General features: G+C 43.2%; 1 protein-coding gene across 1 annotated transcript in view; it reads left to right on the top strand.

Annotated features, from left to right (window-relative positions):
* Positions 1-4,864: 4,864 nt before the first annotated feature.
* Positions 4,865-15,589, top strand: part of LOC132765693 (uncharacterized) — a 100,174-nt gene continuing 89,449 nt past the window's right edge. Inside the window, exons 1-6 of the mRNA XM_067464751.1 lie at positions 4,865-5,135; positions 7,224-7,451; positions 9,515-9,700; positions 11,071-11,244; positions 14,766-14,879; positions 14,961-15,100. Coding sequence (XP_067320852.1) covers positions 5,078-5,135; positions 7,224-7,451; positions 9,515-9,700; positions 11,071-11,244; positions 14,766-14,879; positions 14,961-15,100 — 900 coding nt within the window. The 5' untranslated portion in view covers positions 4,865-5,077. The remainder of the gene's footprint in view (positions 5,136-7,223; positions 7,452-9,514; positions 9,701-11,070; positions 11,245-14,765; positions 14,880-14,960; positions 15,101-15,589) is intronic.

Below are 15,589 nucleotides of genomic sequence, written 5' to 3'. Positions count from 1 at the left end.
TCATGTTTAACTTGTTGTCCACGAGGACTCCAAGATCTTTTTCACACGTACTGCTCTCGAGCCAGCTGTCCCCCATTCTGTATGGCAGTGTGTGTGTAAATTTCTTCTTATGGCTGCTGCTCTTTAAATTATTTTGCTGTGCATTTGAGTATCAAAGGGTCCCTCCATACAGCCATATTGCTCAGAAGATCGTCAGATAATCCACAATATCGGCTTTGAACTGGATTATCTGAGTCCACACTGCCAGAAAACTCCAGTTCAATGTGGGATTATATTCAGCTGTGTGGAAGGGCCTTAAGACCTTTCCACACTGTCATATAAAATCCAGATTATCTGATTTGAACTGGATTATATGGCAGTGTAGACTCCCAACAATCCAGTTCAAAGCAGATAATCTGGATTTTATATTGCAACGCAGAAGGCCTTGGCCTAGATCTACATTGCCCTATATCCCAGGATCTGATTCCAGATTATCTGCTTTGAACTGGTTTATATGGCAGTGTAGACTCCCAACAATCCAGTTCAAAGCAGATAAGCTGGATTTTATATGGCAGTGCAGAAGGCGCCTTAGCCTGGCTCTACACTACCCTATATCGCAAGATCTGATCCCAGATTATCTCCTTTGAACTGGATTATATATCTACACTGCTGTTTAATCTGTAATAATAATAACAACAACAATAATAGCAATAATCTTTATTTATATTCTGTTCTATCTCCCCGGAGGGGCTCAGGACAGATTCCAAACATAAAAGGCAAACATTCAATGCCCGAATACAACAACAAGACATCCATACTAACAAAATTTAAACAACCCAACATATAAACACAATTTATGACTTAACAACTAAAATTAAATTTAAAAACACAGCCTCTTATAACAGACATAAGACAATAAACAGTAATCTGGGATCAAATCCTGGGCTATAGGGCAGTGTACATCCAGCCCAGGATTATTAATTTCTGTTTGGCTGTGTAGTTTATGTGGTTAAATTGGAGCAAACATTTGGGTCAATAGCATGGGGTGAATCAATGTTTTGATGGGGCGGGACTGTGTTTGCCTCTTTTAAAAATGCTAGAGAGAGAAGAGTGGAATGACCTTGACTTCTGGTAAACATACAAAAACAACACTGATTTACGGGAAATGAAAACGGCATGGTTTTGCAAGGGGCAGTTGAAGGAGCATACAACATTCAAACCAGGCTGCAGGAGGATAAAGGACTTGGGAGTCATCTCCCATTCAGGAGCATTTGTCAAACGGATCTATAGGTCTAATTGATTGGGGGGGGGGGGACATCTACACCAGGCATGGGAAAACTTTGGCCCTCCAAGCTCCTTAGTGACTTGGTTTTCTTAGTGTCTTGGTTTTTGGGCCTGTTCTTTTGAGCATTGATCCAATACATTTCATTGGAAAGACTGCATCAGCTCTAGGTTGCCCATGCAGTTTGATATCACTTGAACTGCCATGGCTCAATGCGATAGAATCAAGGGAGTTGCTGTTTTACAAAGTCTTTAGCTTTCCTGCCCAAAAGTGCTGGTGCCTCACCAAACTACAAATCCCACAACTCCCTAGAATTGAGCCCTGGCAGTAAAAGTGTTGTCACACTGCATTCCTTCATCAGTGTTGTGCTGGTACGGATGTACCAGGAGCTCCAACTTTATTTTCTTTCTGTTATCTGTTTGCAGTCATAGGGCAGGCCTCCTGTCCATCATAATTAAGCTTTGGTTCCGCCCCTTGTTCAGGGCTCTGGGAGGGAAAGGAGCCATTTTTTGGTCAGTCTCTCATAAGGAGGCTAAACTATAGGACATAAACCAGCTCGTCCCGTAGAAAAGCTTCTTTTCTCAAGACTATCCAGGGAAAAAGGAGCATCCAGGGAAACAGAGCATCCAGGGAAAAGGAACATCCGGGGAAACAGAAACAGAAATTCCAGGGAAAAGGCCCCAAGGCTCTGACTGAGAGCTCACAGCCTCTCAGCCTCACAGCAATTAGAGGGAAAACAGCCCTTAAATTTCAAAGAATTCTCTGAGGGAGGACAGCATTCCAGATCCACGGAACTCCAGCTGAAATATCTTCAAGCCTCGGCTGGTAGTTCTACTCGATACCTAGACGCATTTGGAATCGGTAGTAGGACCCACACCAATGAGGCATAGATAGTAAACAGCATGGGAGAGGTTTAAAAGGGTTTTTCCTACAGAGAAGGTTCAGTTAATTAAAGTCAGGTACCAGCCCATTAAGGACTAGACTAAGAAAGCCTTGAAGTGTTGTTTAAACCATTGAAGATTTGTTGGTTGTTCCATAATAAAGACTTTGTTGTATCATTAAAGACTCTAAAGACTATTACTTCAGAAAAATCCCTGAGAGCCTCTCTTTGAAGCGCCCCTGGCTTCCTGCTGGGCTTAAAGTATACATCCTATAGAAAAGACAGCTGTTACAGGCGTAGCGCGTGACAGAACAAGTGTAGATGCACCCTTGGAAACTGGACACCCTTGCAATCTAAGGAATGTATTGTCGAAGGCTTTCATGGCTGGAATCACTAGGTTCTTGTGGGTTTTTTCGGACTATAGAGCCATGTTCTAGAGGCATTTCTCCTGACGTTTCGCCTGCATCTATGGCAAGCATCCTCAGAGGTAGTGAGGTCTGTTGGAATTAGGACAATGGGTTTATATATCTGTGGAATGGCTGGGGTGGGGCAAAGAGCTCTTCTCTGCTAGAGCTAGGTGTGAATGTTTCAACTGATCACCTTCATTAGCATTTGAAGGCCTGCCTGAGCCTGGGAAAGAGATTTTCCCAGGCTCAGGCAGGCCTTCAAATGCTAATGAAGGTGATCAGTTGAAACATTCACACCTAGCTCTAGCAGAGAAGAGCTCTTTGCCCCACCCCAGCCATTCCACAGATATATAAACCCATTGTCCTAATTCCAACAGACCTCACTACCTCTGAGGATGCTTGCCATAGATGCAGGCGAAACGTCAGGAGAAATGCCTCTAGAACATGGCTCTATAGCCCGAAAAAACCCACAAGAACCTAATCTAAGGAATGTCGGCTCTGATTAATACAGATCAATACAAAAGGCTTGAAAACAGAAGTCTTTTGGAATGTTTTGAGACAATCGGCATGATTATATAATGGAGAAGGGACCCAAGTCTAAACACGGATACAGTCATGCTGGCCACATGATTTTGGAGGTGTCAACAGAGAGGAGCACCAACCCCCAGAGTCGTACACGACTGGACTTACTGTCAGGGGAAAACCTTTACTTATCATTTACCTATTTATATAGGCACTAGCCATCCCCTGCCACGTGTTGCTGTGGCCCAGTCTGTGTATATGTGTTTTGTGTGTGTATATTTGTGTTTATGTGTATATATGTGTGTTTATGTATGTATATATTGTTTTGCTGTAATGTTTTGTTTTGTTTTTTTTGCTTTTAAAGTCCCTTCTACTGTATTTTCCACTGTTTTATGAGTGATGGTCACTTGTTGGCCTGATCGGTGTCTTGTGTCCAAATTTGGTGTCAATTTGTCCAGTGGTTTTTGGAGTTATGTTAATCCCACAAACTAACATTACATTTTTATTTATATAGACTATCTGTACCCGCCACACATTGCTGTGGCCAACCTTCCCTCCCTCTTTCTCTGCTCCTTTCCTTCTCTCCTTCCTTCCCTCCCTCTTTCCTTCCTTCTCTTTTTTTCCTTTCCCTTCTTTCTTCCTTCTCTACGTGTTTCTTTTCTCACTTCCTTTGCTCTTTCGTTCCATCCTTCCTTGTCTCTTTCCTGTCTCCCTTCCCTCCCTCTTTCTCTCTTTTGTTTCTTCTCTCCTTCTCTCCCTCTTTCACTTTTTTATTTCCTTCTCTCCTTTCTTCTTTCTCTAGTTTTCTTTCTTTCCTTCCTTCTCTACCTCCTTCCTTCCTTCCTTCCTTCCTTCCATCTTTCTGTGTACGTCTTTTGTGTGTGGATATGTGTGTGTATATTTCTGTATATATTTGTGTATATGTGTATATATGTGGTTTTGCGCATGCGTAGCAATGTATTTTTTTAATTTTTTTGCTTTTTAAGTCTTTTCGGCTGTATTTTTCAGTGTTTTTATGAGTGATGGTCATTTGTTGGACTGATCGGTGTATTGTGTCCAAATTTGGTGTCAATTCATCCAGTGGTTTTTGAGTTATGTTAATCCCACAAACTAACATTACATTTTTATTTATACAGATTGAATGTTTGCCATTGTTATGCTGGAATCCACCCTGAGTCCCCTTGGGGAGATAGGGCGGAATTCAAATAAAGTTGTATTATTGTTATTATTATTATTACTATTATTATTGTCAGGGTTCAAGGCTATAGGATTCCTGTGAGTTGTAGTTTCCCATGGTCTTTTCTGCTAAAGAGCGCCTGAATATACCAAACAGTAACTCCCAGGATTCCTCTGCATTTGTGCCATAGCCATTGTTTCCATGTATACTGATGATACACAGCCATGGCTCAATGCTATGAATCCTGGGAGCTGTAGTTTCCCAAACTCTCTCTAGCCCAGGTATGGTAAACTTGAGCCCTCCAGGTGTTTTGGACTTCAACTCCCACAATTCCTAACAGCCTACGGGCTGTTAGGAATTGTGGGAGTTGAAGTCCAAAACACCTGGAGGGCCCAAGTTTGCCCAAGCCTGTGTTATACTGATGACACACAGCCATTGCTCAAGGCTATGGGATCCCGGGAGCTGTAGTTTCCCAAGGTCTCTAGCCTTCTCTTCCTCGCCAAAGTACAAATCTCAGGATCACAGAGCAGTGTGCCAGGGCAGTTCAAATTTGCGTAAATTCGGGAGATTTCCAAAGGTGTGTGTGTGTGTGTGTGTTGGGGGAGAGATCAAACATGCCCTTCCTTCCTAGCTGTTTGGAGTCTCCAGCCTCCTGCTTGGCCGAAGCTTGCTCAATCCCGGGCTCTTTCCCACGGCATCAGTTTCTTTTCTCGCCTTCGAAGGCGGATCCTAGGATTTCCCCGAAAAAGCGAAAAGGTTTCCTGGCGGCTGTGAAGATTTTCAACAGGGAATAGGGAATTTGCAACAGGGAATCCTCGCTGGAAGCTGCCATGGCCCTAAGGCTGCTGCTCCTCCTCCTCCTCTGCACCCTGCTCACCTTCTGCCCAGGTAGGAGTTGCCTTAAGATCAGTTTGCGACCTGGGATATTGCGGGGGGGGGGGGGGTTCCCCTTGTGGGTGCATCTACACCCTCCCTCCAGGTGTTTTGGATTTCAGCTTCCTTAATTCCTAACAGCCGGAAGGCCGAAGTTTGCCCATGCCTGATCTACACTCGAATGGTTGCACTTTGCAATGCAAAATCCTAGGAGATGTAGCTTTCAATATTATATAGGGTACTAGCCATCCCCTGTCAGGCGTTGCTGTGGCTCAGTCTGGTGATCTGGAAAATAAAGTAATGAGAAAGTGTTGTCGAAGGCTTTCATGGCTGGAATCACTAGGTTCTTGTAGGTTTTTTCGGGCTATAGGGCCATGTTCTAGAGGCATTTCTCCTGACGTTTCGCCTGCATCTATGGCAAGCATCCTCAGAGGTAGTGAGGTCTATTGGAAATAGGAAAATGGGTTTATATATCTGTGGAATGACTGGGGTGGGGCAAAGAGCTCTCTGCTGAAGCTAGGTGTGAATGTTTCAGCTGAGGGATCCTCTCGCCTCTGCAGGAGTCTACCTTATACCATGCAGCTGTGGACAAGTCTACATAGGGACCACCAAACGCAGCTTTGCCCAAACACGCATCAAGGAACGTGAAAGGCACTGCAGACTACTTCAACCAGAGAAGTCAGCCATAGCAGAGCACCAGATGAACCAGCCTGGACACAGCATATTATTTGAGAATACAGAAATGCTGGACCACTCCAACAACCACTATGACAGATTACACAGAGAAGCCATTGAAATCCACAAGCATGTGGACAATTTCAACAGAAAGGGGGAGACAATGAAAATGAACAAAATCTGGCTACCAGTATTAAAAAACTCTAAAATTACAACAACAAAACAGCAGAGAGGAAACAACCAGGCACATCTTAACACCTCTCAACAGAACATTTTCCCAGGCTCAGCCAGGCCTTCAAATGCTAATGAAGGTGGTCAGCTGAAACATTCACACCTAGCTTCAGCAGAGAGCTCTTTGCCCCACCCCAGTCATTCCACAGATATATAAACCCATTTTCCTATTTCCAACAGACCTCACTACCTCTGAGGATGCTTGCCATAGATGCAGGCAAAACGTCAGGAGAAATGCCTCTAGAACATGGCCCTATAGCCCGAAAAAAACCTACAAGAACCTAATGAGAAAGTGTTGGTTTCTAATACAGGGTTAGTCAAAATGCATAGGCCAATAAGCCATTCAATTGAATGGCTTATTGGCCTATGCATTTTGACTAACCCTGTATATGTAATGTCTTTCTGCTTGTGAGTAAACAGTATTTCTTGCTGTTTCTTTGTCATTGTGGATGTGGAGAGTGTCTGGTTTGCCTACTCTAGAACATGCAACATATAATTGTCCTTCTTTAGGCATGGAAGTTCAGGGGAGCACTGAGTAGTCGGAGTCCATTCATAAAAACAGGAAGAGGGATAGGGGATTATGGGATCATTCCAGCCTGGTGTTCTTGGCAAAACTATGAATTCCCCTGGTTTTGAACTATCTTTTACAAAGTCCTGGGGTTGGGGGGTCACCTCCGATCTCACATTTAGAGAGCGACGTGTTCTTATTGGTCTAAAGGTAAAGGTAAAGGTAGTCCCCTGACATTAAGTCCAGTCATGTCTGACTCTGGGGTGTGGTGCTCATCTCCATTTCTAAGCCGAAGAGCCTGCGTTGTCCGTAGACACCTCCAAGGTCATGTGGCCGGCATGACTGCATGGAGTGCCGTTACCTTCCCGCCAGAACCTATTGATCTACTCACATTTGCATGTTTTTGAACTGCTAGGTTGGCAGAAGCTAGGGCTGACAGCGGAAGCTCACGCTGCTCCCCGGATCGAACCTGTGACCTTTCGATCAACAAGCTCAGCAGCTCAGTGCTTTAACCCACTGCGCCACCGGGGACTCCCTCTTATTGGTCTAGAATCCTGGAAAATACATTCTGTGTATGTCTGTTGTTTGTTGTTCTCTGTTCTTTCAACACAAGATGCTTATGTAATGTTCAAGATGAGTGCCAGGGAAGGGTCGAAATGCAATTAATTCTTATTTCGTGTCTGTTGCAGTGGTTGACGCACAGGAACCTGCAATTCCATCATGTCCAATAAATGTAGCTATCCGAGGTGGCACTGTGACGTTCTCGGATGAGGGTCGCCTTGGAAGCACTCTCACCTATTCCTGCCCGCCTGGTACATACCCATATCCGTTGCAAAGCCGGGTCTGCCAATCTGATGGAAAATGGACCCCTATGCGTTCCCCACATGGACCCCGTGTCAACACAGCACAATGCAGAGGTATGTGTGAGGTTTTGGGGGCTAATTTGGGTTTGAACTGTACCCATATCCAGAGAGCATTGTGGACTCAAACAATGATGGATCTGGACCAAACTTGGCCCCGACCCCCAGGATGAGAAACACTGCACTAGCACTATTTGGCAGAACAAACTCTCATTATTCCCTACCATCGAACCATTATGGTTTAAATGGGCTAAAACTACATTAATTCTGCAATGTAGATGCACCCATAGAAAGCAGTGTTGGTGCAGGACCTTTGATCCTTGCTTATTCTGTTTTAATTTTAATGGCTGACCAGAGTCAAAAAAGCACTGAAGACTGGGCAATCACTTCTGCTTTTGCCTTTTTTGGTATTTCCAGAGAGCAGGAATGTGAGACCTGCGTGTCTTTTGTTCATTTTGGATATTACCAAACTAAGGGAATTCCAGTGTTACATATTATTACATATTCCGTGATGCCGTGGAAATTTCCCTCCTCCCTTGCCAGGAAAGAAGTGGACATGTGTACAGAATGATGGAATAAAAGACCAATAAAAATACAAATACAAACATAATGGATCATATAATAAAGAATACAAATAAATGTGCAGAGGGGTCAAAAGAGGGTTTCTCCTCTACCATCTGCCTCCTAATCTGTAGATTAATAGAAAGGAATAATTTATTACTTTTCAGATATTGCCCTCATGGAAAAAGGGTTTGCCTTGGAAGAAGCTCCTGATTTCTGGTTTATGGATTTATGTTTGGTTCGCTGCTTTGGATTTTGGTTCTTTTGACTTAATATATTTTGCCATTTTTGGATTACTGCTATTTTGTATTACCTGCTTTTGGGTTACTGCTATTTTGTATCTTCTATTCTACTGACCCTTTTGGGATTGCCCCTTGATTGGCATTTGATGGCCTGGTAGTGCCTGGGGGAATCTTTTGTTGAGAGGTGATTAGATGTCCTTGTTTGTTTCCTCTCTGTTGTTGTGCTGTTGTAATTTTAGAGTTTTTTTTAATACTGGTAGCCAGATTTTGTTCATTTTCATGGTTTCCTCCTTTCTGTTGAAATTGTCCACATGTTTGTGGATTTCAATGGCTTCTCTGCATAGTCTGACATGGTGGTTGTGAGAGTGGTCTAGCATTTCTGTGTTCTCAAATGGCACTGTCAGGCCATTATATGCTAATCAAGGTGGTCAGTTGAAACATTCACACCTAGCTCCAGCAGACAAGAGTCCTTTGTCTCACCCTGGTCATTCCACAGATATATAAACCCTTTTTCCTAGTTCCAACAGACCTCACTACCTCTGAGGATGATTTCCATAGATGCAGGCAAAACGTCAGGAGAGAATGCATGTAGACCATGGCCATATGGCCGGAAAAACCTACAACAACCCATTTCCTGATTTTTTTGGAAAGAGGGATAATTTATAGTTTTCTTCCACCCCTACTCCATTATTGCCATGTTAAAAGAATAGGGACACACACACACACACACATACTGAAGTCTACACTAAGCAGGGAATAGAAACAGGCTCATATCATTGATTAATAATACCCCAGCTAATCTGAAGAGAAAGCAATAAAATGAACAACGGATGAAAAAGGAAGCTCTTTTGTATGCGGTTTTGCCTTAACTTCTGAGCAAACATTACAGAAGGGTCTTTGCCACAAGGCACTGCCTGCTGTAAAATATGCAATTAAGTGGAAAAGCAATATTTCATCAGCAGTAAATGAGCACCAGGTGGTGCAGTGGGTTAAACCCCTGTGCCGGCAGGACTGAAGACTGACAGGTCGCAGGCTCGAATCCGGGAGAGGCGGATGAGCTCCCTCTATCAGCTCCAGCTCCTCATGCAGGGACATGAGAGAAGCCTTCCACAAGGATGATAAAAACATCAAATAATCCGGGCGTCCCCTGGGCAACGTCCTTGCAGATGGCCAATTCTCTCACACCAGAAGCGACTTGCAGTTTCTCAAGTCACTCCTGATACGACAAAAAAAATAAATCAGCGGTAACTTCACAGTCCCCATATTCCAAGCCCCAGTGTTATTTCTTTTTTAATCTTCCCCTCTTTTCTTTTCTAGAGATACGGTGTCCTCCACAGATGTCCTTTGAACATGGTTCATCCAGTCCACGGCGAAGCTCTCATCCGATTGGTGACGTTTTGAGCTTTGAGTGCTATGATGGGTATCAGCTCCACGGTTCCTCCCAGAGACACTGCTTGCCCAACGGCCGCTGGAATGGGACCTCCCCTGTTTGCGACGATGGAGGTGATTTTCTTCTAAGGTTTCAGCACCACAGCAATTTGTCCTTCCTTGCTAAAGGATATGAAGTGCTGACTATAAATAAGCCTTATATGTACTTAAGATGATATTGACTATATAACTACAGCCAATGGGAAAAGGAACATTGATAATCCCATTGGCTATAGCAGGTCTATATTCAATATCATCTTAAGTACATCTAAGGTTTATTTATGGTGATATCTATGAAGTCTGTATCCAAAAATTCAACTCACCATGGCTCTAAAATATTTTTAAAAGGATCCCAAGAGCAAAGCATTGAATTGTTTGCCTTTTTATTCACAATTGTTTATAATGGCCCTTTGGCATCCACGGATTTTGACAACCTTTTGACAGAATGGGGGACAATGCCTGGCTTGAGAGCAGTAAGTGTGAAAAAAATCTTGGAGTCCTCGTGGACAACAAGTTAAACATGAGCCAACAATGTGATGTGGCAGCAAAAAAAGCCAATGGGATTTTGGCCTGCATCAATAGGAGCATAGTGTCTAGATCTAAGGAAGTAATACTACCCCTCTATTCTGCTTTGGTTAGACCACATCTGGAATATTGTGTCCAATTCTGGGCACCACAATTCAAGAGAGATATTGACAAGCTGGAATGTGTCCAGAGGAGGGCGACTAAAATGATCAAGGGTCTGGAGAACAAGCCCTATGAGGAGCGGCTTAAGGAGCTGGGCATGTTTAGCCTGGAGAAGAGAAGGCTGAGAGGAGATATGATAGCCATGGATAAATATGTGAGAGGAAGTCACAAGGAGGAGGGAGGAAGCTTGTTTTCTGCTTCCCTCAAGACTAGGACGCAGAAGAATGGCTTCAAACTACAAGAAAGGAGATTCCATCTGAACATGAGGAAGAACTTCCTGACTGTGAGAGCTGTTCAGCAGTGGAACTCTCTGCCCCGGAGTGTGGTGGAGGCTCCTTCTTTGGAGGTTTTTAAACAGAGGCTAGATGGCCATCTGTCAGGGGTGCTTTGAATGCAATATTCCTGCTTCTTGGCAGAGGGTTGGACTGGAGGGCCCATGAGGTCTCTATGATTCTATGAGTCTATGGTGGTGGTACCTTGGAACCAAACCCCAGCAAATACTGAGGGCCTACTGTATGTACATATATGGAATTGGCAATACTTGATAAAATATAAGGTTTAATTTGCAATTAATGAGTTGGGGAGATTTCTTTTTGTAGGGATGGCATATATAATGCCGAAATGTAATGTAATGATTTATTTCAACATGACAAAAAAGTCTCTCCAAAGTGTTGTTAACAAATAACAAGGAATATAAAAATGGAGAAGTCATATCACCCTGTGTTTTCTCTCTCCTTGTCCTTTTGTTCCCTCTCCAGTGGGCCATTGCCGCAGCATTGCCATCCCGCCAGGGGCAATCGCTACTGGAGGGCGCAACCGTCTTGGCGATCGGGTCTCATTTCAGTGCCAGAATGGCTTTGATTTGGTAGGATCGGCACAACGTGTTTGCACTCCGGAAGGCGAATGGTCGGGAGCAGAACCAAGTTGCAGAGGTAACATGTCCCATTCAGGAAACCGAATTTGATCAGAGTTTTGGAATGCAACTCTTAGGCCCCTTCCACACAACTGTATAAATTCCAGATTGAACTGGATTATATGGCCGTGTGGACTCAGATAATCCACTTCAAAGGAGATATTGTGGATTATCCGGGACTGTGACGCAGCTGGCTGGGTGTCAGCTGCATTAAGATCACTACGGACCGAAAGGTCATGAATTTGAAGCCAGCCTGGGTCGGAGTGAGCTTCCGGCCAATTGCTGTAAGTTGTTGTTGACCTTTGCAACCCGAAAGACAGTTGCATCTGTCAAGTAGGAAATTTAGGTACCACCTATGTGTGGGGAGGCTAATCTAACAAATTTACGAGGCCATAAAAAAACCTCCAGCAAAAGCATGCGGGGAATGCGGAAGTACTTCATCAGTGTTGCAGATGGACGGTGAAGTGACAGCTCCCCTGGTGGCCAGAAAATTGGAATGTTAAATAGCCTCTGACTGTCTGTCTATATGTGTTGTGTGTCTATGGCATTGAATGTTTGCCATGTATGTGTACATTGTAATCCGCCCTGAGTCTCCTGCGGGGTGAGAAGGGCGGAATATAAATACTGTAAATAAATAAATAAATAATCTGCCTTGATATGCTGGGGTAACTTTGTAAACCCCCCCCCCCCCCCCCAATCCACAGGATTGCTACTGGTATGTGGCAGGTACTGGCTTGTTCAGTAGACTGTCCTCTACAGTTCCATTTTGGCAGGAAACCTTAGCATTGAACGGTTGTGTTGTTAAAGTGCGAAGTATGGAACCTTGTGCAGATGGTCGGTCAATGCTACTTAAACATTGAATTCTTGACAGCAGAAGGTCTCACCCCAAAGGAGATTCATCAGAGAATGCAAGCTGATTATGGTGATTGTGTTGATGTGAGTACTGTGCACCATTGGGCAAGTAAGTTTAAAGATGTTGAGATGGTGACATCTGAGTTGCGTGATAAACAAAGAATTGGACGTCCTGTGACAGCAACCATGAGTTTCACAAGCAAAAGATTGACAGATTGATTCAGGACTAAAGTGGTATCACTCAGAGAAATTTCAAGCATAATCGGGATTTTACAAGAACGTGTGGGTCACATTAATACTTTCTTGTCTTTTGGAAGATCTGTGTACGATGGGTACCCAGGATGAGAGAACCCAGGATGAGAGAATAATCGAAGGGATTGTGTAGGTTTCCGCTGGTTGCAGAAACAGACGGCTTCAGAAAACTTGTTCATCATTGGCAGAAATGTATCCAATTATCTGGTGATTATGTGGAAAAGTGAATAGTGGTAGTTAAAGAACACATTCTAAAGATTGTTTCTGCGTTTGATTTATTAAAATATTCCCATCCAAATACAAGTAATGAAGGTGGAGGCATTACTTTTCATTCAACCCTCGTATATGAGCCAGGAAACATGGATAGCACTTCTCCTCTTTCTGGAGAGCCACAGTAAATTAAATAACAATTTACTCCCTTCCCATGGTAACTATCTTCATGATATGACTAGCTTTGCAGGAATCCCATTGCCAGCCAAAAACATTGGAATATCTCATATATGATGTTCACACTGCAGTCTTTTCAGTGCCTGGTTGAGACAAAAGGCCTTTTGAATAGGGTTTATTGCCTCCATTTGCAGTTTTATGGTTGTGTTATCTTTTGTGTTTACCTAGAGAAGAATGGCATATGCTTTTTCATTGTACTTTTATACATCATTTTACGACTTGTAAAAATGAAATGAAGCCTTGAATTTTTAAAAGTAAAATCAACAAAGACTGGAATTCACTATTGCAATCTATGTAACTGTATGTAGGTCTACTCCTCTATATAGCCAAGGCTCTAAAAACAATCCCTTTAGATCATTGTGAAGATGTAAGATTGTCCCAATGTGCATTTGGCTCTATGGATGAGCATGAACACTTTCTAGCCACTTTCCCAATGCACATCAGTCACTTTAGCTGGATCTATACTGCCATATAATGTTGTTTCAGAATGCAGATTAACTGCATTGAATTGGATTATATGGCAGTGTAGGGTCTTTTCACACACCCCTATGTGACATATTATTAAGGCAGAAAATCCCACAATATCTGCTTTAAACTGGGTTATCTGATTCCACACTTAGATAAAGTGGGATTTCCTGCCTTGATATTCTGGGATATAGGGCTGCGTGGAAGGGCCCGTAGACACAAATAATACAGTTCAATGCATTTAATCCACCTTCTGAAATTGCATTATATGGCAGTGTAGATCCAGCCTCTATTGACTCCCTTACATAGTAGCATCATGTTAGCATCTTGTTGAATATGGACATTGTGAAACTGCTAATTGCTAAACTGCTAAAGACAGACATTCCTGTTTGAATTCTGACCATTGGCGCATATATATATATATATATATATATATATATATGGTTGGAGTTACACTTAAAACATGCACCTGTTTTGACATTTATACAAATTCAACTTAAGAACAAACCTACAGAACCTATCTTGTTCATAACTTGAGGATTGCCTGTACTGTCTCCAAAAGGTCATGGACATGTATTGCAATTAAGCTTGCTATATATTACTTTTATAATTTCTATTGAATTGCATTTCCATTGAATTGCATTGAACCGCCTGAGCTCTGCGAGTGCTGCATTTTTCCGAATGAAGAACCGGGACATCCGTAGGGAGACCAAGGTGCTTATTTATAAAGCTATTATCCTCCCAACCCTGCTATACACCTGCGAGATGTGGACTATCTACAGACATCACATGCAAGTCCTAGAATGATTCCATCAGCGTTGCCTCCAAAAAAATCCTGCAAATTTTTTGGGAAGACAAGCGGGCAAATGTGAGCGTGCTAAAAGAAGCAAAGACCACCAGCATTGAAGCGATGCTCCTCCGCCTGCTGGACTGACCTCGTTGTCCAGATGTCCGACCACCGTCTCCCAAAGCAGTTGCTCTACTCCGAACTCAAGAACAGAAAACGGAATGTTGGCGGGCAGGAAAAGAGATTTTTAAGGTGGGCTCAAAACCAACCTTAAAAACTCTGGTATAGATACTGAGAACTGGGAAGTCCTAGCCCTTGAGTGCTCCAGCTGAAGGTCAGCTGTGACCAGCAGTGCTGCAGAATTTGTAGAGGCATGAATGGAGGGTGAAAGAGAGAAGTGTGCCAAGAGGAAGGCGCATCAAGCCAGCCCCGACTGGGACCGCCTTCCACCTGGAAACCAATGCCGGAGAACATGCAGATCAATAATAGGGTTCCACAGTCACCTACGTACCCACTGCCAGTACACCGATATTGGAGGACAATCTTACTTGGACAACGAGGGATTGCCTAAGTAAAGTGAATTACATTTGTAGTCATTGAGTATGCTGATTTTTCATTCCCCTCCAAGACCATCCTACCCATCCAACAACTCCAGTTCTAGTCTTCTGGACTCAACCCAGCGGCTGGCTTCTCTTCCATCTTGTCTTGTAATGACAAACAGCCTTTCTTCCAAACAGCTCCCTATTCGTATGACCGGGCCGAAGATGTTCGAGCTGAATTTGGGGCCTCCTTCACGGATGTTCTGAGTGAGGTGTCATCATCTGGACCTGACCCTTCTGAGACACTTCAAGGTGAGTCTCCACTAGGCATGGTCAAACTTTGGCCCTCCGGGTATTTTGGACTAGTATTACTATTTTTCTTTCTCTCCACGCTAGCTCCAAATTTAGGACGAAGGCTGATATTGTCCAAAGACAATTTCCTCTACATCTACATGCTTGCCGACGCTTCCCACAGCGTTACTGAAGCCAACTTCCAGATTTTTAAAAAATGTCTGGAAATTATCATCAACAGGGTAAGTTTATACGGAAGAGGCTCATTTTATGGGATGAGGAGGGTTTGATGGGAAGTTATTTCTGGTTAGTCTCAGGCATCCTTGCACAGTAAATAAATAATGGTGGCCCTGGACCAAATTACATGATACCTTAACTGAATGATTACATTGCAAAAATATTTTTTCTTGGTATCTTGGATTTTTGGCCTATTCCTAGGGCTATTTGGGATTCAGATTACCATCTTTTAATTGGATTATATGGCAGTGTAGACTCATATAATCCAGGTCAAAGCAGATAATGTGGATTATCTGATTTTTAATCTGGGTTATATGGTAGTGTAAAAGGGGTCTCAGTTTCTTTTCCCAGTTTTGCGCTTGCCAGGTGTATATAAACCACACAATCCAATTGTTGGCTGGGGATGATGGAACAACATATCTGAAAAGTGCAACTTATCTAAATAGTGTATCTTGGAGAAGTCTGCACATATTCTCCCTTATGAACTATCAAGA

This window comes from Anolis sagrei, chromosome 2, assembly GCF_037176765.1.
Source record: "Anolis sagrei isolate rAnoSag1 chromosome 2, rAnoSag1.mat, whole genome shotgun sequence".
Taxonomy (NCBI): domain Eukaryota; kingdom Metazoa; phylum Chordata; class Lepidosauria; order Squamata; family Dactyloidae; genus Anolis; species Anolis sagrei.
The sequence above is the reverse complement of the archived record's forward strand: the minus strand, read 5'-3'. Positions and strand labels throughout refer to the sequence as shown.